At 44.9% G+C, this 15521-nt stretch overlaps 1 protein-coding gene across 1 annotated transcript in view; it reads left to right on the forward strand.

Annotated features, from left to right (window-relative positions):
• Window positions 1-15521, forward strand: part of SYTL5 (synaptotagmin like 5) — a 137111-nt gene that overhangs the window by 78282 nt on the left and 43308 nt on the right. The window contains exons 5-8 of the mRNA XM_070943412.1: window positions 10649-10796; window positions 11161-11290; window positions 12576-12682; window positions 13616-13708. Of these exons, the coding sequence (XP_070799513.1) occupies window positions 10649-10796; window positions 11161-11290; window positions 12576-12682; window positions 13616-13708 (478 nt within the window). The remainder of the gene's footprint in view (window positions 1-10648; window positions 10797-11160; window positions 11291-12575; window positions 12683-13615; window positions 13709-15521) is intronic.

Consider the following 15521-nt stretch of genomic DNA (forward strand, 5'->3'; position numbering starts at 1 on the left):
GGAGGACCTCAGACTGGGAAAGGCTAAAAAAGTGTACAGATAATTATTGATGAATGTCTTTAAGAACAAGCAAAGAAATATATAAATTGTTGTGTCCTTATATGGGCATCCGCCGGTGGCTGGCTAATCCACCGGCGGGAAGTTTAAGTAAATGTCATTGCCCGGCTAGCTTGCCGGAGCTGTATATAAGGAGGGCTCGGCAGCTCAGCCGGCAGTTCCGTATGAGCTGAATTAAAGTGCTGAACGGACCTCTGCTGAGTCGCGTCTTCTTTTCCCTGCGCCGATCTAACACTGGCGACGAAGGACACAAAAGAACCGACAGCATACCTCGTGGCATGATCACCACAATCTACCAAGAGCTGACTCACTTGAGCTAAGTCACTGAAGCTGAATCGCAGAACCAGATCTCGCTGGCTCCATTCGATCCGAACCAGGAGAAATGGAAGTCCTTCATGGTCTTCATGGTCCGGTTCAGACAATTCCTGGCGGGCAGCAGTTTCACCGACCTGGACGACAACAGGAAGCAAGCCCTGTTCCTGGCTCACTGCGGCTCCGGGGTCCTGGAAATGGCCATGGATTTCATCGCACCGCGGGACATCGAGCTGATGCCGCAGACCGAACTTCAGGAAGTCCTGCAAGAGCATTATGCTCCAACCAGCACCCCTTTAGCCAACCGGTTTGATTTCCACCAACGGAATCAATGGGATGGCGAATCCATCAAGGATTTCATATCTGCACTCAGGACAATTGCAGCCAGCTGTGAGTTCGAGAACGTAGACATCCAACTGCGAGACTGGATTGTCTTCAGGATGAGGGATGTTTCCATCCAAAAGAAACTCCTCAGCCGTAAGAAGGTCTCGCTGAGAGACGTGCTCGAAGAAGCCACAGCTGCAGAATCGTCGGAGAAAGCTGTAGCCGCCATGAGGAGGTCTAAGGGGATCCATAAGATTCACAAGAATCCCCAAACTTCATCAGACGAGACCACCACGGGGTCAGAGTCTGAAGCTGAAATGGCCGTCCACAAGGTCCTCAGACCCCAACAGCAGGAAAACCCTCAGGATGGCAGGCGAGAGGAACGCTGTGCCAGCTGCAACGGGGATCACGTGCGCGCCAGATGTCGCTGGGGGGATGCGACCTGCCGGCGTTGCAGGAGGAAGGGCCACATCACCGAGGTGTGCAGAGCAGCAGAACCAGTTACAGAGGCTCCCAGAACCCGCGATCGCGAGAACCAGAGATCATCTAGACGGTCCCAAAACCCCAGGTGCGAGGGAGAAGGCTACGCAAAGAGCACACGCCGCTGCTGAGGGATCCAACAAGTTCCATATGACTGTCAACATGGAAGGGACACCATGCCCCATGGAGATCGACTCTGGATCGCCCTATTCCATCATAGACTGGGCCCAGCTCAAGAGACTCAAGCCGCAGATTGCTAAAAACCACCTCCAGCCGCTGAAAGTGAAATTAGTGGATTTTGGAGGCCATCCAATCGGAATACTGGGAAAGACCAAACTCAGAGTCCACTACAAAGACTTCTCCGGGGACCTACCCATTGCAGTCTTCAGGGAGACTCGACCAACCCTTCTTGGAGTGGAGTGGTTCAAGCCTCTAGGGCTCAGCATTGGCAGGATTAACCAGATCAGGCAGAGCGAACTTGACAAACTCCTAGAGGACTTCCAGGACGTCTTCAATGGGAGCTTAGGTAAATTTTTGGGGAAACCCATATCATTCAATTTAGACCCCACAATTACTCCAATTCGGCTAAAGCCCTGCAGGGTTCCATTTGCCCTCTGTCCTAAAGTTGATGCCCAGCTGGACAAATTAATCACCCAGGGCATATTGGAGCCGATTGATCATGCTGCATGGGAGACCCCCATTGTGACCCCAATGAAGCATGATGGATCTGTGCGCATCTGCGCTGACTATAGATGCACCATTAACAGGGCATTACAGCAGAGCGCATACCCAGTCCCAGTGGTGCAACATCTGTTGCATTCGCTAGGGAGTGGAACCATATTCGCAAAACTGGACCTGGCCCAGGCTTACCAGCAACTGCCAGTTGATGAAAAAACCACGGAGGCTCAAACCATTGTCACTCACAGGGGCGCTTTCAAATGCAACCACCTCCAATTTGGAGTCAGCGCTGCCCCAGGCATTTTCCAATCGATGATGGAACGCCTTCTGCAAGGCATTCCAGGGGTGGTGCCATACTTCGATGACGTCTTGGTCTCCGGCCACTCAGAAGCCCAACTACTGGAACAGCTCAGGCTTGCCCTGCAGCGGTTTCAGGTGAAGGGTCTAAGAGTCAGGAGGGACAAGTGCATCATCGGGGTCCAGGAGGTCGATTTCCTGGGCTACCTAATTGATAGCAAAGGCATCCACCCCACCAAAAGCAAAATTAAAGCAATCCACGAAGCTCCAGCCCCCAAAAACAAAGCAGAGCTTCAGGCTTTCTTGGGACTACTGAATTTTTACAGTGTCTTTTTAAAACAGAAAGCCACTGTTGCTGAGCCACTCCATCGACTTTTAGCGAAGGCAGTCCCTTGGAAATGGGGAGAAGAAGAGTCAGCTTTCTGGAACATCAAAAGACTACTCTCTTCGGACAGCGTCCTCATGCAGTACCATGAGACACTCCCCCTGCTTCTAACCTGTGATGCATCGCCATATGGAATTGGGGCTGTCCTCAGCCACCAGCTTCCCAATGGATCAGAAGCGCCCATTGCGTTCTTTTCCAAAACGATGTCCGCGACTGAACACAACTACAGCCAGCTGGACAAGGAAGCCTTGGCCATCGTAGCTGGCATCAAGTGCTTCCATGAATATCTGTATGGGAGAGCGTTCACCATCGTAACGGACCACAAGCTGCTGCTGGGACTCCTCGCGGGAGACAGACAAACGCCCACCTACATATCACCCAGGATGACACGCTGGGCCATCTTCCTCTCCGGCTACTCATACAAGCTGGTACACAGACCTGGCAAGACCATCTGCAATGCCGATGCCCTCAGCAGATGCCCCATCCAAGAGCCAGTGGAAGACCCGGCACCCACTCTCGGACTGTTCCATATAGATGATGACCAGTTGTGCCCAGTGTCATCCACCACCGTGGCGAAGCACACACAATGAGATAAACCCTCAGGCAAGTCATGTCCTGGAGCTTGAGGGGTTGGCCGACTGGGAGAGTGGGCGAAGAGTTCAGCATGTTTGTTCGGAAACAACACGAATTCTCCACAATGAAAGGTTGCCTCCTCTGGGGCGAGAGGGTGATGATTCCACACGCACTTCAGAAGAAAACCCTAGAGACACTGCACAGCAGGCATCCTGGCATCGTCAGGCCCTGGCACGGAGCTATGTCTGGTGGTCAACGCTAGACAAAGACATTGAAGAGTGGATCGCCAGATGTGACCCGTGCCAGGAGGTGAGACCAGCACCATCGCAAGCCCAGCCAACGGAGTGGGAGATGCCCAGCAGCCCCTGGTTGAGAATTCATATTGACTTCACAGGACCCATAGATGGCAAGTCTCTCCTCATCGTGGTGGACGCATTCTCTAAATGGCTGGAGGTAATCGCGATGCCCACCACCACGACGGAGGCCACCATCAGGGCACTCTGCTGGCTATTCGCCACGCACGGCCTCCCAGACGTCCTGGTCTTGGACAACGGCCCCCAGCTCACTTCCAAGATCATGGAAGCCTTCCTAGCAGAGTTGGGCATTAGGCACACCCTCATCGCCCCTACAGGCTGGCTGGAAACAGGCAAGTGGAGAAAATGGTGAGACTCACCAAAGACACACTCACCAAAATGGGCGCAGGAGACTGGCAGGAGAAAATTTATAAGTTCCTGCTCGTCCAGCACATCACTCTGCACACCACCACAAAGAAGAGCCCGGTGGAGCTCCTGATGGGGAGATGACTACGATCACCTCTGGATCGGCTGCACCCCCAATACAATCTGCAGGGTCAACAAAACAATGCCCAGCCGCCACAGACGCTCGGAATTGGAGATCCGGTCTCTGCGCTAAATTTCCAGGGCCATCCAAAGTGGCTGAAAGGACTGATTGGGAGAGTGACCGGCCCGAGGTCCTACAAAGTGGAGCTGGAAGACGGACGAACCAGCAGATGTCACATCGACCAGCTCCAGAAAAGGTGGAGGGGAGTTGAGGAAAACTAGCCGGACGAGGTAGGCCTGCACCACCCCGATGAGGTAGGCCTACGCCACCCCAGCAAGGCAGACTTCCGCCACCCCGATGAGGTCGGCCTGCACCACCCCGGCGAGGCAGGTCTACACCGCCCCGGCAAGGTCGACTACTGCTACCCTGACAGGGTCGGCCGGCAACAAACAGCACACCATCCGCAGCCACAGCCGCAGGGTCGCCCCACCATGACAGTCAGCCAGAGTCCCGGAGCGCAAGCAGAAGAAGGGAGGAAAGAGCCCAAGGACCTACTGCAGTTCAGCTGCACAGCCCGAGTCCAAGGTGAACTCCAGCGGCCGAATCTCCGTCATTCCGGCCAGGGAGAGGGACTCCGCCGCTCACAGGATAATCCAGCAAACCCAGCCGGAGGCGCCAGACAGGATCCAGCGCACTCGACGGCCGAGTTCCAGACAGTTCCATGGCAGGAACTGGAGAGGACAGAAGCCTGACCCGCCCGGGTCGACAACAACGAGAGAACTGAACCACACAGGTCAGGTAGGGCTATTAGATGCCCCGCCTATCTGCGCAACTACGTGACCTACATCAGTCACAGATTGACAGACTAAAAACTAGGAGGAGAGGGTATGGAACAACAATATAAAACTTACCAAGGCAACCACTTACAAGGAGAACCAGTATAAGATGATTTATAGGTGGCACCTAGCACCAGCTAGGATTGCCAAGATTTACCCCAACTCAAACCCAAAGTGCTGGAAGTGTGGACACCAGCAAGGTACTTTTTACCACTGCTGGTGGACCTGCTCTCAAGCAAAAAAATGTTGGAAGATGATTTGCAATTGGCTTTCAGAAATAATAGGTGAAACCTTTGAATTAGACCCTAAAATACTTCTCCTGGGAATTCTTAAGGCGGAAATGGCAAAAAAGAAGAAATACTTGGCAGTGCATATAATAACAGCAGCAAGAATCGCTTTCGCTCAACAATGGAAAGAGAAAAAAATACCAACTAAGGAACAAGTAATTGGCAAAATAATGGAATGTGCCGAAATGAATAAATTAACATTAGAAATTAATGACAGAGAAGATTCTGATTATTACAGCATATGGGACAAGTGGTACGGGTGGTTAGAGAAGAGGAAATTGAAATAAAAAGGAAAGAGACCAGAGCAAGTATAAGAAATAGTAAAATGAAATAGAAAGAGAAGATGTACTGTGGATGGTAGGAAATATAATAAGGCAAGGAAAGGTTACATGGGTAAGCAAAAGACATGACTTATGTATTTACTAATTTATCGTTAAAGATTATTTTATATATATACACTAAGAATGATATGAGAACACAATTCTTTATACCATGTAACTGGTCTGCAAAGATTATCTATATATGTACAATATGTAAATTGTATTTATTTCTTTTTCCATATTATGTAACCGGATGGACAAAAATTGTATTATTATAATTTCTTAATAATAAAACATCAAAAAAAAAAAAAACCCTAGGAGGAGAGGGGTGTTGTGTCCTTATATGGGCATCTGCCGGTGGTTGGCTAATCCACCGGCGGGAAGTTTAAATAAATGTCATTGGCCGGCTAGCTTGCCGGAGCTGTATATAAGGAGGGCTCGGCAGCTCAGCCGGCAGTTCCGTATGAGCTGAATTAAAGTGCTGAACGGACCTCTGCTGAGTTGCGTCTTCTTTTCCCTGCGCCAGTCTAACATAAATAGTAGTGCTCCACCATATTTACCACCATATTATTTATGTTTATATTCAACAGAAAGGTTCTTAAGACAGCTACTAAAGAAGTTGTAAATATGAAAGCAGAAGATGGTAAAAGCATTAGCACAGACTCTGATGTCCAAAGTGACCACAGTGCCAATCAGTAAGATAAAATAGTAATATTGATGTTTCATCTGCTATTTAGAACTAATACAATTATTGTAAACCTTTGTTTAAAAATTAAAAACGTACAGTAATTAAGAGGAAATAAAAGTAGGGAAATCCAAAAGTAAGTATGCAGAAGTTCACAGTACAATCATCATAAAAGAAATAAAAATCAAAAGTAACATTAGTTTGGTTCTACATAACAAAGTCTCTTCTGTCAGTTTAAGACTTTAGAGCATAGAATTAGAAGAATTTCCTGCTCATATGACTAAATTTCTGGTGAACTACATACACAGAATTCCAGTCATTTTATCTCTTTATCCTCTCACATGCAGTCCAAGGCCATTCTAGAAATTTCTATGGAGGAATCATAGTTATATCTCAGGGAGAAAAGTTGCTGACATTGGCATCCTTCAGTCTCAAGAGACTATGGTATCGTGCTCTGGAAAAAATCCTAAAACAGCATCTAGTGTGACTAAAAAGGCCAATTTGAGAGTGGCAATCCCTTCCACACTGAGGGTAGATACATTCTGTCACCTGCCCAGCTCCCAGATTTTGCTGGTTCCGGGACTGCCTCTTTGTCTCAGCCTGCCGAACAAGTGTCTCTTCAAATTGGAGAAGGCCATGCTGCGTCTTTAGCCTCCAAGCTGAACGATTGGAGGTCAGGGTTTCCCAGTTGTTAATGTCCATTCCCAGGTCCTTTAGGTCCTTCTTGCAGATATCCTTATACCGCAGCTGTGGTCTCCCTCTGAGGTGCTTTCCCTGAACTAATTCTCCATACAGGAGATCTTTCGGAATCCGACCATCAGCCATTCTCACGACATGCCCAAGGCAGCGTAGACGTCGCTGTTTCAATAGTATATAAATGCTAGAGACTCCAGCACATTCCAAGACTGCACTATTTGGAACTTTGTCCTGCCAGGTGATACCAAGAATTTGTCAGAGACAGTGCATATGAAAGGTGTTCAACTTTCTCTCCTGCTGTGCGTAAAGGGTCCAAGACTCACTGCAGTACAAGAGTGTGCTCAAGACGCAGGCTCTGTATACCTGGATCTTTGTATGTTCCATCAGCTTCTTATTAAGCCATACTCTCTTTGTAAGTCTGGAAAATGTGGCCGCTTTACCAATACATTTATTCAGCTCAGTATCTAAAGAGAGAGTGTCAGAGATAGTTGAGCCGAGGTACACAAAGTCATGGACGACCTCCAGTTCTTGTGTAGAGATTGTAATACAGGGAGGTGAATCCACGTCCTGACCCATGACTTGTGTTTTTTTCAGGCTGCTTCTCAGTCCAAAGTCTTGCCAGGCCTTGCTAAAACTGTCCATAAGTTGTTGAAGGTCTTCAGCAGAGTGAGCAGTGACGGCAGCATCATCAGCGAAGAGGAAATCCCGTAAACATTTCAGCTGGACTTTAGACTTTGTTCTCAATCTAGAGAGATTAAAGAGTTTCCCGTCGGATCTAGTCTGGAGGTAAATACCCTCTGTTGCAGTTCCAAAAGCATGTTTCAGCATGACAGCAAAAAAGATCCTGAATAAAGTTGGCGCGAGGACACAGCCCTGCTTCACTCCACTTCAAATATCAAAGGAATCTGAAGTAAAGCCATCAAAAACTACAGTGCCCTTCATTTCCTCATGAAAGGACCTGATGATGTTGAGGAGCTGAGGTGGACATCCAATCTTGGGGAGAATTTTATAAATGCCGTCCCTGCTAATCAAGTCAAAAGCCTTTGTAAGATCTATGAAGGCTACGAAAAGTGGCTGTCTTTCTTCCCTGCATTTCTCCTGCAACTGTCTAAGGGAAAATACCATGTCAGTAGTGGACCTGTTGGCTCGAAATCCACACTGTGATTCTGGATAGACTCTCTCTGCAAGCACCTGGAGCCTCTTCAGTACGTCATGGGCAAGCAGCTTCCTTACAACACTAAGAAGAGAGATGCCACGGTAGTTGTTACAGTCACCCCTGTCACCTTTGTTCTTGTACAGTGTGACGATATTTGCATCCTTCATGTCCTCTGGTACTCCACCTTCCCTCCAACAAAGACAGAAGATTTCATGCAGTTCAGTGGAGATGTTCTTTTTGCAGCACTTCAGAACTTCGGCAGGGATGTTATCTTTCCTGGGTGCCTTGCCAGAGGCAAGGGAGTCCAGGGCCGCATTTAGTTCTTCTAAAGTTGGTTCTCTGTCAAGCTCCACCAAGACAGGCAGGCACTCAATATTATTTAATGCTTCTTCAGTTACCACATTTTTTCTGGAATATAACTCAGAGTAGTGCTGCACCCAGCGTGCCATCTGCTGTGCTCGGTCCTGGATAACCTCACCTGTAGCAGACTTCAGAGGGGCAGATTTCTTCTGTGTTGAACCTAAGGCCTGCTTGATGCCATCATACATCCCCTTGATGTTGCCTGTGTCAGCTGCTATCTGGATCCGAGAACAAAGTTGCAGCCAATAATCGTTAGCACATCTCCTGGTGGTCTGTTGGACTTTGCTACGAGCAGCTTGCAGAATCTCCTTAACAGATCCCAAGTCTAACAGTCTTGTCTCTTGAAGAGCAATGATGTCCATCTGCAGTCTGCTCAACTCCATGTTAATGGCAGCTGTCTTACGTATGTCATCTATCTCTTGTAAATCATCAGAAAGGCCGGGGGTCATTGTCCGAACATTCCAGGTGCCCAACTTTAGGGGTAAAGTTTTCTTATGTTTGTTGTATGGTGCAAAGTTATCGATCTGCTTGTCCGCTTTGACCCTAAACCCCATGCCCCCTGTGAGGTTAACAGACTGTGGCGTATAGTATAAAAGTTGCTATTATACTAAGATAAATGATAGGAGGAGAGGTGGAGAATGAAAGATAAATCAGAGAAAAAGAAAAAAGAGTGGAGAAAGGAAACGGAGAGGAAAGATTGGAGAAATAGGAGGAAAACGCCACTGGGGCAGCGACCCACAGCAAACCTGTCCTGCTGAGAGAAGCCCAGCTGCACCTCAGAGGCCTACCCAAGAGTCCAGAGGCCCATTGAAGTGAGGTGAGTGGAGAGGCAAAACGAATCAGCAGAGAACAAGGAGGCGAGCTGGTGAGCAAGTGGGACCAGCTATGGACCAGGGAGGAAAATCATCCATGGAGCAGAGAGACAAACTGACAGAGGACAAAGCAACTGGCAGAGAACAAAAAGGCAAGCTGGTGAGAGAGCAGAGCAGGGAGGAGGAGGAGAACTGGCTGTAGAGAGGAGACAAGAGGCGAGCTTATTGTTGGCCATCCAGGTGGTCCTGTTTGCTGGGAGAAGCAGCACATTGGCATGACGGTTCAGCAAATGAGAGCCACGTGGCTGAGGAGAAAGAACAGTGGCAGCGCAGCAGAAAGGAGAGCCAGCAGCAATGGGCAGCACAGTGAACCAGAGCCTGAGAGCAACGCAGAGAGCAGCATGGAAAGCGATAGTAGAGCAACAGTGGAACTGGAGGCTGTCAGTGGTGGTGGAGCATTGCAGCACAGCAGACCAGCGAACCAGTGACTGAGAATGGCAACAGAACAGTGTAGCAAACCAACAGATGGGTGGGGGAATGATAAAAGGAGGGAGAGCTGAATACCCAGTAATAGCAGGAGAAAAGCAAGTAGGAAGAGAGGATAAAAAGACAACACAGGACACAAGGCGAAAAAGTCAGGAAAGGAAAGGCTCAGAATGAACAAAGACTTGTAACAAAAGTCAAAGATAATTTTTAAAAAATTATTCCAACATATAAATAACAAGAAAAAAAATCAAGGAAACAGTCCACTAACGAGAGAAGACAGCAAGGAAGTAACAAGCAGCAGAGAGAAAGAGCTGCTTAACTCATTCTTTGTATTGGTCTTCACACAAAAAGAAACTATAGCCCAACCTACCAAAAACATAACTAAAAGACAGACTAGAAATAAAAGTTAAAATAAACAAAAAAATTAGAGAACATCTGTTTGAACTTGATGAATACAAATCACTGGGACCTGACTGATTACATCTCAGAGTTCTAAAGAAGCTGGCAGATGTCATCGCAGAACCACTGTACCACATCTTTCAAAAATCTTGGAACACTGGCAAACTACCAGAGGACTGGAAAAGAGCTGATGTGGTTTCCATCTTCAAAAAAAAAAAAAAGTGGGGGGGAACAGACCCAGGAAACTACAGATTAATCAGCCTAACATCAATACTCGGGTAGATACTGGAAAAGATCATTAAAAAACAGATCTGCCAACATCTAGAAACAAGTAAAATAATAACTAGCAGTCAGCATGGCTTTGTTAAAAACAGATCCCAAGATTTTCTACAAGTGTCAATTATATGACTTTAGAAACTTGTTTTTATTTATTTTAATTAAATTAAATTTTTATTTTTTGCCTAACCACTTTGAAACATATGTAAGATGCTAGTTTGCAAGTTTTAATGAGCTTGTTCTCATTGACTTTAGATATAAGTAGATCAGCAAAATGGTATTAGGACTGCTATCCAGGTGATGAAATATTAAAATGTCCTCATGCTACTCAAGTATTTGTCTGAGTTTCTAATTACTGATGGAACATCATTTCTGATATGTAGTTTCTCCTTTTTTATTTATGCTGTATCAACATAAATTAGAAGGTTAATTTAGTGCAATTTCTCCAGGGGGAACACCTTTCCCTCAGATAGTCATCTTCTTGGAGACATAACTGGCAACATGAAAAATGCTGAAAGTCAAAGCAATGCTTCTACTCCACTCTGTCCAAGATCACCAGCACTGAGTGCACGCAGCATGACTATTAACTACAGCAGGGTAAGTTGACTGGTGCAAAAATGGATTGGTTTGAGAATCGCTTCATAGTGGCAAATCTAGAATCCGGGTTTACTTGTTTTCCTCCAGTCTTTTAAGTATTGGACAAAGACATGGTGGAGAAAACAAACTGAGATTGAATATATTTGTGTATATTCCTAAAATTGATTCTGGCTTATTTCTTATGTTCAACAAATCATGCTTAAAGTAAATTCTGAAATATTTGAACAAACAACGAAAAGTTAGAGTTAATGGCTTGAACTTGGATGGGTGTTTGCTTCCTAGACTGTAACTAGTATGTTTTCATATGTTAAAGAGTTTTCTTATATGTGTGATACATGAAATATATGTTGTTTTATGTGAGCAGGATTCGGAATTAGAAAACAACATTGTTATGTCTATCAGTGAAAGTATCCCTGCAGATTTGTCAAAAAGGCATCATAGGAAAAGTTCTAGAACACCTTCTATGGCAATTTCTAAGACATCTTTAACATCTGGTGAGCTTTCAGTTCCTGATATTTTGATGTACTTATGAATTGCTATTACTATCTCTTTTCATTGTTTCACTTGTTTTTTCCTCCCACAGTTTTTCTCCTTGGGGAATGTTTGTTTGTTTGTTTGTTTTGTTAGAATTGCTAAGAATTAGCTTTCTACCAGGTTAGACAACTTTTGTCATTCTAGATCAGAGATGTAGAATTTCTATCAATTCAGGGTTATATTGACAGATGCAGTTTGGCTGAGGATAGGGAGGGAGTTTACATGGACCATATTTTTGGCTTACCTACTCTGTCGTGATTACAGAAACTATCAAAGGATAATGATCAGGTACACTTTTTGTAATTCTGATCTGGATCCTAGTGCAGTATTGTTTATTTGATTGCCAGTGGCTCTTCAGACATACAGTAGGTCACCTGCTACCTGATTCTTTTACGTATAACTGAAGATGAAGAGGGCTGAATGGGACCTTCTGTATAAAAATTTACACTTTATTGTAGAACTCTGGTTCTTCCCCTTTAATGAAGAAATCTCTATGTGTCTGTCATAATTATTCTTAAAACAAAGATGAGGTGGTTTTTGTATATACATCTGTAAACTTTAGCCTTTGCTGATCATTTCTTCCCTAAATTTTATTCAACACATTTGTATGCATTAACAATTGGATGAAAGATACGCCTTTATAATCTGTTCCCTTACTAACAATAGACTAGTTAGAAGTATTAGAGACTCAGCTTGCATGAAATACATTTTCCCTCTACCTGTTTGATTTTCCAAAGAGTGAGAAAAAGGAAACCACCATTGAATTTCTTCCTATAATCTTTTGTTTATTTGTTTGTTTTTGAATTTTATCTTTTCTGTAGGTTTCAGGCAAAGAGGAAATTGATGGATTAAAAACAAGAAGTTGTGAAAAAATAGATAAATATTCCAACACACACAAATAAGTTAAAAGATACTACAGTATCTTCTGTCTATGCAGATTCTCAGTCATCCAAGTCATGTTGTCCCAAAGGGGCTTTTTCAAGAGGCAACTTGACTTTCTTGTTTTTCTATGAAGATGTTTCACTTTTCATCCAAGAAGCTTCTTCAGCTCTGACTGGATGATGGGGAAAATCCTTCCATTCCCTGCCATCCAGTCAGAGCTGAAGAATCTTCTTGGATGAAAAGGAAAACATCTTCAAAGAAAAACAAGAAAGTCCAATTGCCTCTTGAAAAAGCATCTTTGGTATAATATCTTCTATATAGATTGCTAATGCACTATACATGGATTTTCCTTATATCTTGCAGATCGTAGTAGGTCAGAGAGAAATCTCAATGGATCCTTTTCAGAAGGAAATGAAGATACTTTAAGCTTAAGAAGTAAATCTGTACCTGGAGCACTGGACCATGATGTGGTGAGCTGGAAAGATACAAAGCTTACAAATTAGAATATTTTGACTCTTTTATTTTACCAGTAATAATAAACTTCTCACTTGACTAATTCCAGTAATTCATATATATCTCACAGTTTATATCAAAAGTACAATAACAATAATAAAAATGTAGGGGGTATAAATGAAGATAACTACAAATATATCCTTGCAAGAACCTTACGTAATAGTTAGGCTGAAATATCATGAATGGCCCCAGCATCCAATTACAAAGAAGATTGCATTTCCTTATTTAATTTAGATGCAGAATAAAGCAGGATGACACAGTCTGATTCTGCTGAAATCTCCCAAACTTCAACCCTTGGTCCAGTCAGAGATCTCCACCAAGCACAACTGTCAACACATGCTTTATCTTTTGAAGTGAAGGGTTGCAGTTAGCAGCTGCTTAACAGAACACAGTTCTAATACAGTTCTAATACAGAATTATAATACAAAATGGAACTCAACCACTAGCAACTGTTCCATGTCTAACAACTACAAGAGCAGTTGCATGGGGCTTTCAATCTTGGCAGGCAGAGGGTAGCATTTCTCTTCACTTTTTCATCTTTGCAGAGCCTCAGCTTGGTTTATGAAAGGATCAGCCACACTATGGGACACAGTTTGAATAACTGTGTAATGAAACCTTTTTGAGTATAATTTGTAATTATAAGGTAGAGTTTCAGCTGCTATCATTAAGTATGGTGGGCTAGATGTTCACAATAACTGGAGATATATCAGACACTAAAATGCTATTAAAGACAAAAAGTGAAACAGGGTGAGATACTACAGCTAAGGTAAATGGTTTTATTTAAATAGCAACAGAAGATAATGTTTTTCCTGTTTAGTCCTCCATTCAACCCCTTCCTAATAAAATATTTTATTCCTTAATTGTGGATATATGCCTTGCTTTTCCATTAGGACTACCTGAATGAAGCAGAAGAGAATATGGATGACATTATAACCTCTGGCTTTTCCAAAAGGCAAAATAATTTGGCAAGTGGATTTTCCACAGTAAGTGGAATTAAATTATTAAATTTAATTAAATTTAATTAAATACAGTATGCTATTAAATACATATTCATGACTTTTTTGTACTGTTTCTTCCTAAAGCATATTAGATTTTTGATACTTGGACCATGTTCCTTTCTAACATATTTTATTCTGTTGTGTTTCATTCCACAGCTGATTTTTAGCTTCAATTCTCTTGTTTTAATACTGGTAGATTAAATGCCATTTCCATTATTTGGATTTTTAGAGACTTTAATTTTTGTTAAAGAAAAGCATGAATGATTGCAGGTCCTTCTAGCTTCTAATAAACATAGAATGTCGACAGCTTAGAGGAACCAGGGCAGCTGATCCATTTAAGCAAGATACAACTATTATGTTTACTGCACTTCATTTGATGGATACAAGGATATAGCCAATATTTCAAAGGTTTAAGGCGAGACCAGGTTAGAACCAAAGCAAACATACTCAGGCAACCGAGAAACTCAGTAACCCAGACTTTAATCCTTGAAAGCAGGCTGGAGCCTTGGTACACGATGAGTAGGAAACACAGTCCCTTTCAAAATCACTTATAGTCTAGGGACCACATCAGTAGTGGGTTCCACTTACCTTCGCTACCGGTTTGGAACTGTGAGTGCATATGCGTGCTCACTTCGCTCATACATGGCACTTCTGTGCATGTGCAGAGCATCCATGATGACATCCAGGCAGGTGGGCGGAGCCTCCTGCTGCCGCCACTACCGGTTCGCCCAAACCGGGGTGAACCGGTAGAAACCCACCACTGGACCACACTCTCCGGCTGACCGAACACACCCACTGGTCAACCAACATCTGGTAGACCATGGTGGCAGCCTCCTCTCCCATCCGGCAGCAGCAGCATGACCTCCCAACTAGCAGTATGCTTTGGGGCCTTTCACATCCTGATTGGAGGCCCATGCAGGAGAGCAATCAGCTGGCGAGCGGCTGTTCAATGCTGTCACTGGAAGGCCTGCCACCATAGCTGCCTCCTCGCCCGTTACTCCTATTGCTCTCCCTGCTGTGTGCTGCTTTATTTCCCAGAGGGATCGTCCATGGGAGCAATCAGCTAGCGAGTGGCTTGTTGGTGCAGGCACCAGCAGTCCCGCCGCTGCAGCCTCACCCATCGCTCTGGTCGCCTTCTCTACTGTGTGTTGCTCCATGGCCTTCCCACCTTCCCCCCAGGTATGGCGAGCCCAGGATCATGGCTCGACAGGCATCTCTCCCCTACAAGGACCGTACTTGCAAGATAGGAGACATAAGGGTTAGACACGGCACCCTAACATGTATTCCCTCCCCCCCCCGGATTGCAGGGATAGTTCCTATGGAACCTCATAAGCAATCTTGTGGCTCTCACATCCCAGTGTGCCACCCATGAGGCGTCAGTAGTGGGGTATCCTTTCCACCATACCAGGTACTACAGTTTACCCCTATGAAGGCACGAGTATAACACTTGGTCTATTTTGTACCGGTCCCCCACTACAGGACCTGGTGGCTAGGGAAGCGGCCAGATATTGGAGTCTTCCACAGGTTTCAGGAGACTGCTGTGGAGCACGGAGTGCACCTTCCCCAGCAAGGGTGGAAGTTTCAGTTTCACAGTTACGGGATTTATTACCCGTACAATTGGGAAAAGCCCCAGGTATTTCGGGCCCAGTTTCTTGCAAGGCACTTTCAAGGCACTTTTTATTGTAGGTTACCTCCTCAAATGGAAGGAGGTCTGCCCAATTTTTCTATTGATAGGTGACATAACACCTCAGATATTGTTCCACCATGGCATTCGTTCTTTCTGATGCACCGTTTGTGC

The sequence above is a fragment of the Pituophis catenifer genome, unplaced genomic scaffold, assembly GCF_029215685.1.
Source record: "Pituophis catenifer annectens isolate HBS135680 unplaced genomic scaffold, rPitCat1.0.hap2 SCAF_4, whole genome shotgun sequence".
Classification (NCBI taxonomy): domain Eukaryota; kingdom Metazoa; phylum Chordata; class Lepidosauria; order Squamata; family Colubridae; genus Pituophis; species Pituophis catenifer.